Source organism: Nothobranchius furzeri, chromosome 9 (assembly GCF_043380555.1).
Source record: "Nothobranchius furzeri strain GRZ-AD chromosome 9, NfurGRZ-RIMD1, whole genome shotgun sequence".
NCBI classification, from domain to species: domain Eukaryota; kingdom Metazoa; phylum Chordata; class Actinopteri; order Cyprinodontiformes; family Nothobranchiidae; genus Nothobranchius; species Nothobranchius furzeri.
The window spans coordinates 59,910,495-59,924,116 of NC_091749.1; the positions used below are offsets into that span (position 1 = coordinate 59,910,495).

General features: G+C 40.4%; 1 protein-coding gene across 3 annotated transcripts in view; it reads right to left on the reverse strand.

Annotated features, from left to right (window-relative positions):
* tcf12 (transcription factor 12) overlaps positions 1-13,622 on the reverse strand; it is a 76,705-nt gene that overhangs the window by 53,740 nt on the left and 9,343 nt on the right. For all 3 annotated transcript variants that reach the window (XM_054732097.2, XM_054732092.2, XM_054732091.2), the window contains exons 4-5: positions 12,904-12,977; positions 4,648-4,750 (exon numbers count right to left, since the gene is read on the reverse strand). In XM_054732097.2, coding sequence (XP_054588072.1) covers positions 4,648-4,750; positions 12,904-12,977 — 177 coding nt within the window. The remainder of the gene's footprint in view (positions 1-4,647; positions 4,751-12,903; positions 12,978-13,622) is intronic.

The window sequence follows — 13,622 nt, forward strand, 5'->3', positions numbered from 1 at the left end:
TACTGGGGGTGTAGGGACTAAGAAGATCACCAATATAAGATGGTGCTTGTCCATGTAAGGCCCTATAGACCAGAACCAGGATCTTGAAATGAACCCTGAAGTTGACTGGCAGCCAATGAAGCTGGAGGAGAAGTGGGGTGATGTGGGTGTGTTTGGAGGACTTGGTCAGAAGCCGAGCACAGGCATTCTGAACCACCTGTAGACGGTTCAGGGAGGTTCTGCTCAGACACTTGAAAAGAGAGTTACAGTAGTCTAAGCGTGAGGAGATGAAGGTGTGGATAACTGTCTCAAGTTCAGAGCAGGACAGAATGGGACTCAGCTTAGCAATGTTCCTGAGATTGAAGATGGAAGAGCGAACAAGAGAAATGACATGAGAATCCAGGGTGAGAGCTGGGTCAAAGGTCACGCCAAGATTCCTGACGGAAGGTTTGGTGTGAGAAGCAAGCTGACCAAGAGAGTCTCTGACTTTGGGAACCAGCTTGTCTGGGGCACAGATGAAGATCTCAGTCTGATCTTCATTCAGCTGAAGAAAGCTCCCAGCCATCCAGGTTTTGATAGAGTCTAAGCAGGTGTGTAACAGCTGCAGCTTAGACATCTCATGGGGCTTAAAGGAGATGTGCAGTTGGATGTCATCTGCATAAAGATGGTAGAAGATTCCTTTGAAGGAGCTCAGGATGTGCTGAAGGGGAAGCAGATAGAGGAGGAAGAGCAGAGGCCCCAGCACAGAATCTTGTGGGACACCATGGATAAGAGAGGTGGTGGAGGACCTAAACTTGGAGATGGCCACAGAAAAGGAGTGCTCAAAAAGATAAGAGGAGAACCACTCCAGAGCAGATCCTGATAAGCCTACCCAGTCTCTCAGCCTCTCCAGTAGCAGGTGATGGTCAACAGTGTCAAAGGCTGCAGTCAGGTCCAGTAGGACCAGAACAGAACAGTCCCCTGCATCACTGTGAGTCAGAAGGTCATTAGAGACCCTAAGAAGAGCTGTTTCAGTAGAATGAGCTCTACAAAAACCTGACTGGAAGCTATCATAGATGTTATGTTCATCAAGAGCAGCTGTGAGTTGTTTAGCCACAACCTTTTCCAAGATCTTGGAGATGAACAGAAGTTTAGAGATGGGTCTGAAGCTGCTATGGAGAGAGGGGTCGAGACTCGTTTTTTTAAGAAGCGGGTGGATTACAGCGTTCTTAAGTAAGCAGGGACCTGACCAGAGACCAGATAAGCATTAATTATAGAGAGCACGCTGGGGCCGATGGACTGAAAAGCACTTTTAAACAAAGATGAGGGTAAGATGTCGAGGGGGCATGCAGAGGTCTTCATAGAGTTAACTAGTTTGCCTGAGTTAACCAAAGAAACAGGAGCAAAGCTATCTAGGATGATGGGCCTGGTTGGAGTCGAGAGAGGCAGCGATAATGCTGAAGGAGAGATGATAGATCTAACCTTATTGACGTATTGACCCTTAGCAGGGTTAGATCCACGGTGTTTATAAAAACCACTTATGGAGGGAACAGGAGGAGAAACCACTGAGGAATGAGGATAAACAGACCTTAAAAAACTTGGACGGAGAAACCGCGCCACAACGCGGCCTGGCGGGAATGCGGAAGTGGCGCTCAAGTCGCCAAACAAAGGAAAAGAAGCTAGAAGATCACGCCAATGTTTACTAGATAAACCACACTTTAAGAGAAGTCTTATTCTCACCTGGATTCCTGCTTGTTTACCTCTTTTCCTCCAACATTTTCCTGGGACCGGATGAACATTGCTTGAGGCGCACTGGTTGGAATCGTCATTTGGCTCTGTGCCAGTGCGCCACTCAGATAAACAAACAGGGAGGTACGTCCTCGGTGCATCTTGGGCAATCGTGAACGAACGGAAGGACAAAAGAGTCTGGCGATCATAGGAGATGGTAGCAGGGACACTACTGAAGAGGATCGCAGACAGGAGCAAGGTGGAAAAGAGGAGGTTAGTGGAGAAAAGTTTGAAAAAGTGGCCAGTGACCGCGGCTAAGCCAAGCACAGGCGCCATCTTGTTACCAACCGGAAGCGGAAAAGAAGAGATCAAAAAGCCAAACCCTAAACAGTGTACAGCCACGACACGATGTGAAATTATTGAGCATAGTGTAGCTCTTTCAATTGTAGCTTATCCCCAGATTGCTGAAAATCAGCCTCCCCCACTGACTCCCTACATTAAGCTGGAACCACAAGAGAAAATCTCAGCAGATTTCTTGTCGAGGTTATGAACTCTTGGTAATCCTCTAGTTCAACAATCAAGACAAAAGAATGAAAGTCAGACCTATAAGACCTCCAAAAGGCTATAAGTGACTCTCTGCAACAAGTATTTTAAATAAGAATAATTACCCTAATAACCACGAACTTTTAGCTTTTCCTGCCAGAACACAACAGCCAATATATAAACATGTAATGTGGACTGAGAGCATTAATACATAATTCTTTATAACTGTGTGATATGTACCATAGACATTATTAACATGGCTGCCACATGGTGAGTAGTTAGCAGGCTATAAACTTTAGGATTAAAAGGATCGTAGCAAAGGTAGGTGGAGTTTAGACGCACATGTCCAGGACCGGTATATTTTGTCCTATTTGGGACACAGCGTTCAACCAACCACCTTTTATTCAGCCTACAACTTCTAGAAAGGGTTTATTTTCGTATAAAACTTGCCAAAGAAGCAAACAAAAATTTCAATTCTGGGTGGTTTTTACTCACAATGCTAGTTGGATTCATTTAATTACTGTGTTTTATGCTAAGTTAAAGCAAAAGGAGTATATACAGATCAGGAAAATTACTTTTTCTTTTTCTAAAGTAGAAAATTGGTTTTTTCCACGTATCTAACTCTAGGAAATATGTCAAAAGACAAAATTTCAATTTTGGTTGGAATATCCCTTTGAGAATGCATGATAGGAGATATGAAATGTAATGTAATGGACCCCGCATGTATCTGTATCGGTTTATTTCAGTATTGGAAATTAAGAGTTATACAATATTGGTATACCAGATTTAGGTATAAGAGCCAATGTCTAGCATTCCTAATAATAATAATAATAATAATAATAATAATAATAATAATAATAGAATCTATTTATTTAAAGAATAAATAAATTGCAACTCAATGAATGAGCAAATAATTGTTAGTGCACATGTCAAGATGCTTGCTTGTTTAAAACAAGCCATTAAAGAGTTCAAAAGGTCAATAAAAACAAAAACATTATCATCTGTAGGCAAGACACGTTCATTTTAAAGATTTCCTAAATGTCACAAATTTGCATTATTTAGTTGTTCTACCATTTTTATGAGAGAAACCCCATTCACATTCAGATTAGACTTAATGAAGATCCTGACAGCTCCATGCATGTTATGCATGTTTCAGGCATTACAGTGAAGAACAATTTAATAAAACTGCAGTCAGGCAGAATTTCCAGCCTGAGATAAGCAGAGCCAATTCCGAATTTACAATCAAACTGTCTAAATCTGACATATCACAGCAACAGATCACATCCATATTCTGTCGCTGGTGAACACATTACAGATACAGCTGAAGAGGGGAGACAGAGAGCTGAAAACAGTCAGGTGATCAATTACAAGAAAGATAACATTTTATTTGAATTTAGCAGCATCCATTTGAGAACTCATCACAGTGCTGGGAAACCAGCCTCTATGGCCATTGTACAATGAGCTGAAATGTAGTTAGCCATAAAAGTGTCAAGTGGTTAAGCATCACAAGGATGCAGGATGCTGGATTCAATTGAAGTAATGTCAGAGCATATTGTGACTCAGTAGTAGGGTATGCATGAGGTAAACTGGCTACCAATTTAACTAGGATTAAAAAAAATAACACATCTCTAACATTTATGTCGGAAAAAAATGAAAATATGGAAAGAGTCTGATGGCTGGAACGTGACAAGCAGGGCTGATAAAGTAGTATCTTAAAGCTGTTGCGGAGGACATGGAACCAGTGAGCTGAGAAATGGTTTGGTAAACCCAGATAGAAACCTTAAATATCGTCAAACCAGTTTGTGATACAATTACATCAGCTGTGAGGGCAACTGTGATCAAACAGCTACAACAAATGTTATTTTGATCTCATTTATCAAATAATAAAAAAGAATATTTCGGTGAGTAGGTCTTTGATACAACAGTTAACCTCAGACACTGATGGGGAGGGGGGTGGGGAGAGAGAAAGAGAGAGAGAGAGAGAGAAAGAGAGAGAGAGAGAGAGAGAGAGAGAGAGAGAGAGAGAGAGAGAGAGAGAGAGAGAGAGAGAGAGAGAGAGAGAGAGAGAGAGAGAGAAAACAAAGACATACGGCCAATATAAGATCCTGAAGGTGGATTTGGGGTCTTGGAGAGAGCTTAGGATGACAGAAAGCTATACTGATAGTGTGACTCCTACCCTGGGGGAGGGTCATCACAGAGTGAGGATGAAGGCGATGAAGAAACAGAGTGTGTGTGTGTGTGGGGGGGGGGGGGGGGGGTTCGACAGGGGCAAACAGACAGTCCTGTAGCTTAGGAAGCCTTTCAGCGCTGCTACCTCCAGATGCATCATGTGCCTTTCACATCAGCCAGGCCATTTTTACAGTATAGCTCATGCCAAGGGGCATGCGAGGGCTGAGCTCAAGGAAGTAGTTTACTTACCCATTATGTTCGAGTTCATAAAAGGTGTTGAGGACACTCCTTCATGGGACACTAATTGACTGTCACTCAACTGATCGTTGTAATGAGGGCTGCCTGCAAAACCCTGGAGGAGAGAGATGAGGATATTAAGTTACTGTGTCAGTAACAGTGTGCTGTGGTACACCACAAAAACACACAGGGGGGATGTTTGTTGGCATGGTAGATAAAGCAATTTGTTAAAGTTGCTTACAAAAACTGCTATTTATGTTTTAGTGCTTGTGGTTTTAATATGTATAATCAGTTGTGTTTGTGTTATATTTGGAATAATGTTTAAAAACATTAGATCATGTTCTTTCTAACGTAGTTTATCAAACTGCATTCGCAAAAGTGTACTTTCAAAGCACGCATCTTAAGTTTTTTCTCTGTTGATGTGTTGCACTGTTGATGCAAAACCTTTAAAAAGATGGTGAAACCCTTTAAATCGGGGCAAAAATACAATTTTCTAGTAAATTTAACCTGCTGAGCAAACTGATTTAAGAGTATGAAATTCAGCTTTTCAGATCATCAGTAAATAAACTCTAAAAAAAATAACCTATATCTGAAAGTTTGTCTAAAAAACTTCTGAAAGCCTATTTTTGGTGCATCTATGTAGATTATGTGAAGCTGTTGTTTAGTGGAAGGAGAAGAAACACAGAGATGCAATCCCATATCATTCCCAGATACCTGCAGCTTATAAAAATTGCCTTTTACTCCTGCAGCTTCATGGTGCCTTTTCATGACAGTTATCAGCTTCAGGGGCTTAGGTCTAAATATCGGTCACAGTATGGTTTTGGAAAACTTGGGGTCCTACGTAATAAAAGATGCTCTGTTACAGTGTTAATCCCAAACCCTGTGAAAATCCTCCTGGGGCTCCAGTCGAATACATCTTCCCAAAACTACATTAACTTCCAGCAGATGGACCATGGCCTGCATTTCTATACATGTATTTTCACCAACTCATACTCTTTGCATTCAGCTTACAGTTTAAAAGAAAAAGGAAATCTTATTATCTATGTTCCTTGTGAGTAGATGGTGATGGAGTAATTTCAAAGGCAGTGGAGTGTTGTGCCGCATCGAGGGATTCCCTATTGTGTTCCTGACAGGCTGCACACACTGTTAATCACACCATGAACCGACTCAATAACGACAACAGCCCCGTGAGAAGCTCAAACAAACTGATATACACACACACACACACACTCTCTCTCTCTCTCTCTCTCTCTCTCTCTCTCTCTCTCTCTCTCTCTTAAACTACTAAAGTAGGTAGGAAAAAAATGTACTTTTTTTACAGTCAAAAAAGCTCTGGCGCTCCTGTTTCAGGAAGTAGAAGTTTGTTGAAGGAGTGGGGACAAATAACAGCAGGATTACGATGAGTCTTACTCATTAATATTCATGATAGGCAAATGCCTCGCCTGTCATGGTCTGTGTCTCTTTGTGTTCCTCATGTGTCCCCTGGTCTTCAGCCCTCCAGATACATCTCTCAGGTCCTGTGTTCCTTTAGTCTTCTCCAGTCACCCCTCTGCAGTGTTTATAGTTTCAGCTTTTCATTGTATTAGTCTCTTTAGTATGTTTTGTCCCACCAGTGTTTATAGTTTTCCTTCCCTTTAGAATATTAGTTATGTGGTTTCTTCTCTTGTTTTTAGGTTTTACTCTTAGGTCATGTTAGTTTCTTCCCTGATTAGTCATTGCTTTCACCTGGTCCTCTCCCCACACACCTGCAGTTCATCTGCCTCCCATATTGCCCCAGTGTATTTAAGTCCTGTCTTGTCTCTGTGTCTTGTCGGTCCATTGTTGTTTGTCAGCGTTGTTTTTGGTGCTCTGTGTGAGCTTTGTGTCTTGTCTCAGCTTTTGTGCTCCATGTGAGCTTTCGGTGTCCTGGATCTCAGGACTTTTGGATTTTTGGCTCGCTGCCATTTGGATTTACTTTTGTTCCTCCTGCAATAAAAGGATTTTTACTTTATATCTACTCCTGCCTCTTGTCATCTGGGTAATCTGCATTTTGGGTCCTAACCATCCCCGCAACGTGACATCGCCTCTGATTGGTGAACAGCAACATGCCTCTTCCACTACCTTCGTTTGATCCCTTCAATCGACTGGCACCTATACGGGGTGCCTATAGTCAAAGTGTTATGGAGATTGTTGACCCCAAAACTCTGGAACCAACTTCCACTGGCCATCAGACAGTCTTCCTTAGTCTGTTGTAAAATTAAATTGAAGCAGTATTTTAGAGTTCATTTTAGTATATGTTTTATCTGCTAATAAGCATTCCCGTTCTAATAATTTGATAGTGAATTTTACGGATGTTGACTGTTTATTGTTTTGATGACCGTTTTTATCGTGTTACTTGTTTTTAGGGTTCAAGTGCATCTCTTATATTGCATATATGTATGATTAATCAGTTTTCTATCATGTTCAGCACCAGAGCTGCTTTGACTGGTAACAGGAAGGAGCTTTACTGAAGTAATATTCTTTCTCCGGTAAAAAAGAAACAACGTTGTTGTGTTATCTCCACAAATGACACAAGCCCTAACGCGTTCCATCATGTTATGGACTTGCTCATGCTAATAGTTAGCTTCTACTAGCCGAGATGTGCTTTGCTCTCTTCAGGCAGCAAAATCAGCACATCCTTCCGTGGTGGCAGGCAAAAGTGGGCAAGGCTATGAATACTATTTTTTTCTGAGGCTGGCTTTTTCTGACCCAATTGTTTCTCCATCAATAGGGGTTGAAGAAGAAACTTTTAACTTAGGGGTTGAAGAAACTTGGGACAGCAGTAGCTCAGGAGGTAGAGTGGGTTGTCCAAAAATCGGAAGGTTCAATCCCGGCTCCCACCAGAGAATGCTGCTGTTTTGTCCTTGGGCAAGACACTTAATCCACATCGCTTGCTGGTGATGGTCTGAGGGACTGGTGGCGCCTGTGTAAAGCAGGTCTCGCCTCCCCAGGGCAGCTGTGGCTACATCATAGCTTATCATCACCGGTGTGTGAATGGGTGAAAGACTGATTGTGTTGTAAAGCAACTTGGGGGGTATTAGAACCCTAAAAAGGTGCTATACAAATACAGGCCATTTACTATTTAACTTCATTGTGTGTATGCAACTGAAAGTGGCCGATCGTTATTTCAGAAGGTATTACACGTTTCTCAGTGATTGAGCCCTTTAAAATATTCAATCAATCATGGCAATATTCTGAAAACACACGCGGTAAAATGTTGGTTGTATCACCACAGGACAGCCATTGCAGCTCTAGGTCTGTTAGATCATCAATCACAGGGGTCTTCATCATTCCCAAACACTGGTGGCCTACATCTATCTAAGAAAGTAACACATTCTGTCACTGTTGCCACAGGGCTAAGTTAGCACTACTGGCTAAATAACTGTCAGATCACTATGGCAGCAAGCAGGCCACAGTTCACGCCTTGCTTCCCGATCGCTCACATTTAAACAGTGCTGCTTTTCCACATGCTGAGCTGCATCCCAGGTGAATGTGCGACTGCTTGAGTAGTCATGATATGGTCATGATGGATGCGTGTGGGGTCGAGCATCAATTAGGGCAGGGCATGAGGGACAAGGGGGCTGTCGTTTGGTGGCGATGGGCACAGCCCAGCCTGTCAAACTGCCCGTCTTTAGCCGCGGCTAAACAGGAAACGGCAGCTGGCTGCGAGCCAAGGTCAGCACAGCAGGTCTCAGGACCGTTCACAGTCGACTGATCACACATTCAGAGCGCACCAGCAAACAAGCTCAGGGACAAAACTGAATTCACTTTGTAACAAACTAAGGGATGAGCTACTCAAAATCTCTTTGCCTTGGAAAGCTTTTGTGTAACAACACACATTTTCTCTAATTGAAGTATTTGATTCTTTCTGCAAAATGATGATTAGAAAAAGGTTATTCTCAAAAGCACTTATATTCTTCTCAAGAAGCAACTCTTGAATTAGCTCTATAGTGAAGTAGTTTCATTAAAGGTCCTCGGACCTAAACTGTTCATATATTAATGACCTTATAAATGTATCTAATCTACTTGGTACAGTTTAATTTGCAGATGATACCACATTGTTTTATTCAGAATTAAATATACATTAAGTAACTCAAGTGATAAATAGTGACCAGATAAATGTTTTAAAATGGTTTGACTGTCACTGAACCTGAACAAAACAAACTTTATACTGTTTAATAAATAAAAAAAGCTGTGATGTTTCTTTAAGAATAGATGGAATGGAAATTCAAAGAGTAAAGGAAACCAAGTTTCTAGGAGTAATGTTAGATGAGGATCTCACTTGGAAATCACATAAGTTATATAAAGGGGACAGTTGCCAAAGCCATAGCAGTATTATATTAAACAAGTTTCTACTAAATTGTTCTGGATTATTAATGCTATATCACTCATTGATTGAACCATACTTAGTTTACTGTGTAGAAATTTGGGGAGCAACATGTAAAACCTTTACACAACCTTTGTTAATTTTACAAAAAAGAGCACTGAGGATCATTAATGACAGTAACTATAGAGATCACTCTAATCCATTATTCATTAGATATAAAATACTGAAATTTCCTGACCTGGTAGAGTGGAAAATATTGCAAATAATACAGAGCAAATACAAGTATTTTACCAACTAATACTCAGAAAATGTTTCACAAGAGAGCGAGTGGATACATGTTAAAAGTAAATGTGATGTCTGACGAAAGCCTAAATTCAGACCCAAAATGAAGGAATGTAATATTTCTGTAAATAGTGTAAGATTATGGAATGTCCTTAACAGGGAAATTAAAGAATCAAGTTCACTTGCTATATTTAAAAAATGTATAAAATCAAATGTATTACGTAATTATGAAAAGGTAAATTAAAATGCCAATGATTATATATAAACATTTGAAAGTGACGGAGGTTATAATATTGTGTATGTTTGACAGATAATTGTCTTTCATAAAAAGGGGCAGAAATTATAAGATATTTTTCTTCTATCTGCTCCTTTTCATTCAAATGTGGGTTTTTTTTCTCAATTTGTTTGTGTATACTTTATTTATTTGTGTTTATTTTTATGATTGGAAAATTAAAGTTACATTTATTTGGGGGAACATTTTCAATCAGGAAGCATATTCAGTGTAAATCCCACAATTTATTGTAACTACAATAATGCAATGTTAGAAAATACAAACGTTAAACTTCAAATAATATTTCTAATGGGCTTGGACTTAAAAAAGAACATTTGGGAGAATTATCAGTCATCAACATCCTATTTAATGTAACTGTAACATATTTAAAGGTTATCTTATTATCATATTTTACTAAACATTTTTAGTTTCTCATTTTAATTATTTTATTTATTGTTCAGAAAACTAAACAGCTTTCATGTATCTGGCCATCACAGAATATTATCACATTCTGTGATCCACATTACAGATGATTTAATTAATCACAGACACATTTGTAGTATAAATTTTTTTTTTCTTTCAAAATACACGGTCTTGCCAAAAAAAAAATGTTGCCACTCCAGGGTTGCTGCAGACAGTCCAGTCTGGCTTCAGCAACATTATGAAATCAGCTGACTTAATGACCAGGTAATTCCATCGAAGGTTTGCTTGGGATTTTGGAGTTCAAGAGTACAATGCCAGCAGGTTAGTTAAAGTTAAAGTCCCATTAGTTGTCACACACACTGGTGTGTGTGCGAAATTTGTTCTCCGCATTTGACCCATCCCCTGGGGGAGGGGTGAGCTGCAGACACAGCCGCGCTCGGGAACCATTTGGTGGTTTAACCCCCCAATCCAACCCCTTAATGCTGAGTGTCAAGCAGGGAGGCATTGGGTCCCATTTTTTCAAAGTCTTTGGTATGACCCGACCAGGAATCGAACCCTGATCTCCCAGTCTCAGGGCGGACACTCTACCACTAGGCCACTGAGCTGGTTATGGTGTCTGGCTAAAATTATTTTTGCAGTGGTCAGATGCTCCTATGATCAAGCCAAGATCTTGGTGAAAAATGTATGCCACCAAGATGAAAATAAATCTAGTGAGATGCAGGTCATAATAAAAGGAGGTACAGCAAAATATCAAAGCTGCTTTAGCGAATCTACAGAACGAGCTAGGTTTTAAACGCAAACACGTTCATGGAATACTCACCCCTCTCTTCGGGTGTTTTTCCTGAGACGCTTCTGCTGGACCTGGAAACCCGAGATTCCAGAGGAAACAAGATGGTGCTAAACACCAGTTTCGGTTTTCTTTGTCCAATCGCCTTTAGTTGTCCGTGACTTCAAATGTTTTTTTTTCCTGGGACTTCAGTTTGTCCTGAAGTTTAAGTGGTAGCAGCCAGCTGTTTCTCCTTCTCTGTTATTAATTTAGGCAGTGAACCTCTCACACCAGTGGTGTTCTGTTGCTAAATATGCAAGTGTGTAATACATAAAGGGAGGTGTGGCAGCTTAGCGAGACGGACAACCGAATGAACCAACAGATACTTTAAGTCCGAAACGTGTTATTAGCTGAAGTTTTTGGACAAATGCGAGAGAACCACTTTAGACTGTTGTCAAGAGGCATGAAAAAAAAAATTAAGCTAATTAGTTTTCCAAATTTGCTATAACAGTGTGTGACCTTATTTTGGCCAGGCTATGCATCTATTGTCTATAAAAGTATATAGATTTTTTTTACTATATAATCCACTCTTATATAATATATAACATCCTATGGGCTTTGTATTCAAATCTGTATTAAAATAAGAAGCTTGTGCAGCTGTGTTAGTGTTTCTGCATGCAGCCCTAATGGATGTGCAAACAGCTGTCTGCTGGCTGACGCTGTGCCTAGTGATGTCAGAATCACTCATTTATATGCACCTGGAGCTAAGATATCTCAAGCCTCTCTGTCCCATAATTCAAATCAAGCTGCCTATGTTACCATAGCCTGTAGATGTTCATTCGGGAAGGGCACAGAGAAATAAACAAGGTAACGCAGCACGAGTGGCGCTGACATTTAGCTGAGTTCTAATAGAAAGTGACAGGAGATTGACATTAAATGAAATTCATACAGGGCATCCAGAACAACCATAGTGTGAGGGACAAACAAGCGGAGGGGAACTGTTCACACTTTCTCACACAGACGGCGTGAGGTTCTCACTTTAAGATACAAAGCGGTGCGTTTTCAACATGTTATGTGCCAGCAGACCATGTCCTGGGCTTATATTGTTATCAGTACATTACACAGCTGTAAGTAGGAAAACGAGTTAGTCTTAGAAGGAAAACAATATATCAGGTAAAATATAGTAAGATGTAAAATAAAGCTTGTTAGTTTAAATATGTTTTAGATTTAGCCATTCACAATGTGACTGAAAATATCACTGCTACAGGCTTCATGATCATAATTAGGATTTGGAGGAAAATCATCTGGGCTTTCCACCAGATGTGTAAGTGGCGTGTAATGAATAGATGCGTTTTCACCCTGATCTCAGCAGTGCATCCTTTCCTACCGGGTGTGTTTTAGATGCAAAGCAGCGGTGAATGCGTTCCACACATCGGTTCCACACAACTGGTCCCGCAGGATCACAAGAGAACTGCAAGATCACGCGTGATTTCTTCGTGTAATAAGCAGAGGGAATGATGGTGTATTTTCTGTTCTCCGCCAAGGAGACGCCACAGGTGATGACATTTTTTTTTATAGTTAGGCAATCAGAAATCTTCATTTGTCTTTTATTTTGAAATTCACCAAATGCTTTACTCCGGTTCCTTGTTGTTTTATTTCCGATCTGGCACGATTTGAAGCGTAAATTAGAGCGCTGCAACTACGGCTGTGAGACATGTCCAACACACGCCACTCCCTGCTTGGTGGAAACACAACCACCGACTTTAACGCCAGCTGTTGCAGACATAACTAGATGATTAGGCATCCAGGGGAAAGCTGCTGTTAGACTATCATAATCATGTAAGTGATGAAAAATAAAAAATAATCAGTTTGGCTTTGAGTTAATAAAAGCATGAATTTTGGACACTTTGCAAGAAACATCAGATTGTGGCTACTGTTCTCCCTGTTAGCTGGATGGTTAGTTTGGGGGAAAAAAATTTTCAATTCCACAAGCCCTGAGTAGATTTTCCAACACATCGTGTCACAGAGAAATGTGTCTATATAGGTCAAATAGCACGGCAGGCACTGAGATAAGGTGAGACTAAAACATTGTGAATTTACCGCTTTCATGTAACGAGTGTTAAGTGATGTGCTGTGGAGCAGAAATGCCACTCAGAGGTGTTAGATTGTGGGTCATCTTACCCGGGAGGACTCATAGGAAGGACTGGACTCGCCACCTGGGGCCCAAGATGCTTGAGTGGTCCTCTCATCCATACCTGTCAGAGCAAAGGATGCACAACTCATTCAGCAAGTTACCACAACTCACAAAGTTCAGTTCACACCAGAGATACACATTCTGACCAAAATGCACACGACTTTAAAAATAAATCCCAATCTCTGTCAACATGCTGTCGTCTATGCTAACTTCTCATAAAATTTGCAAATGAGAAGAAGAAAGAAGAAGAAAATATCATTTCTATAGCGCCTCTCAAGATAAAAATCACGAGGCGCTTCACAAAAACAAAAACAAAAAATAAAAATAATGTAAAAATATAAAAAAGCATTTAGAAAATGTTTAAAAATATGAGCAAAAATAAGCAATTGCGATTTAAAAGAAAAAAGAGATAATCAAGCAGAATAATGTGCTAATTTATCAGCAATTTTAACAAAATGCTGCCTTGTAATATGCAATGACCAGGAAAGTGTCATTTTTAAACAATGACGTACAGGTCAAAGCATGGCCAAAAAAATTCATTAGCAACCATTTTCATAAATGAAAAAAATTACTGAGTTGACAGAAACACTACACACATACACACACACACACACACACACACACACACACACACACACGCACACATGCACACACACACACGCACACACACACACACATACTGCTGTCACAGCTACATCTATTTAAG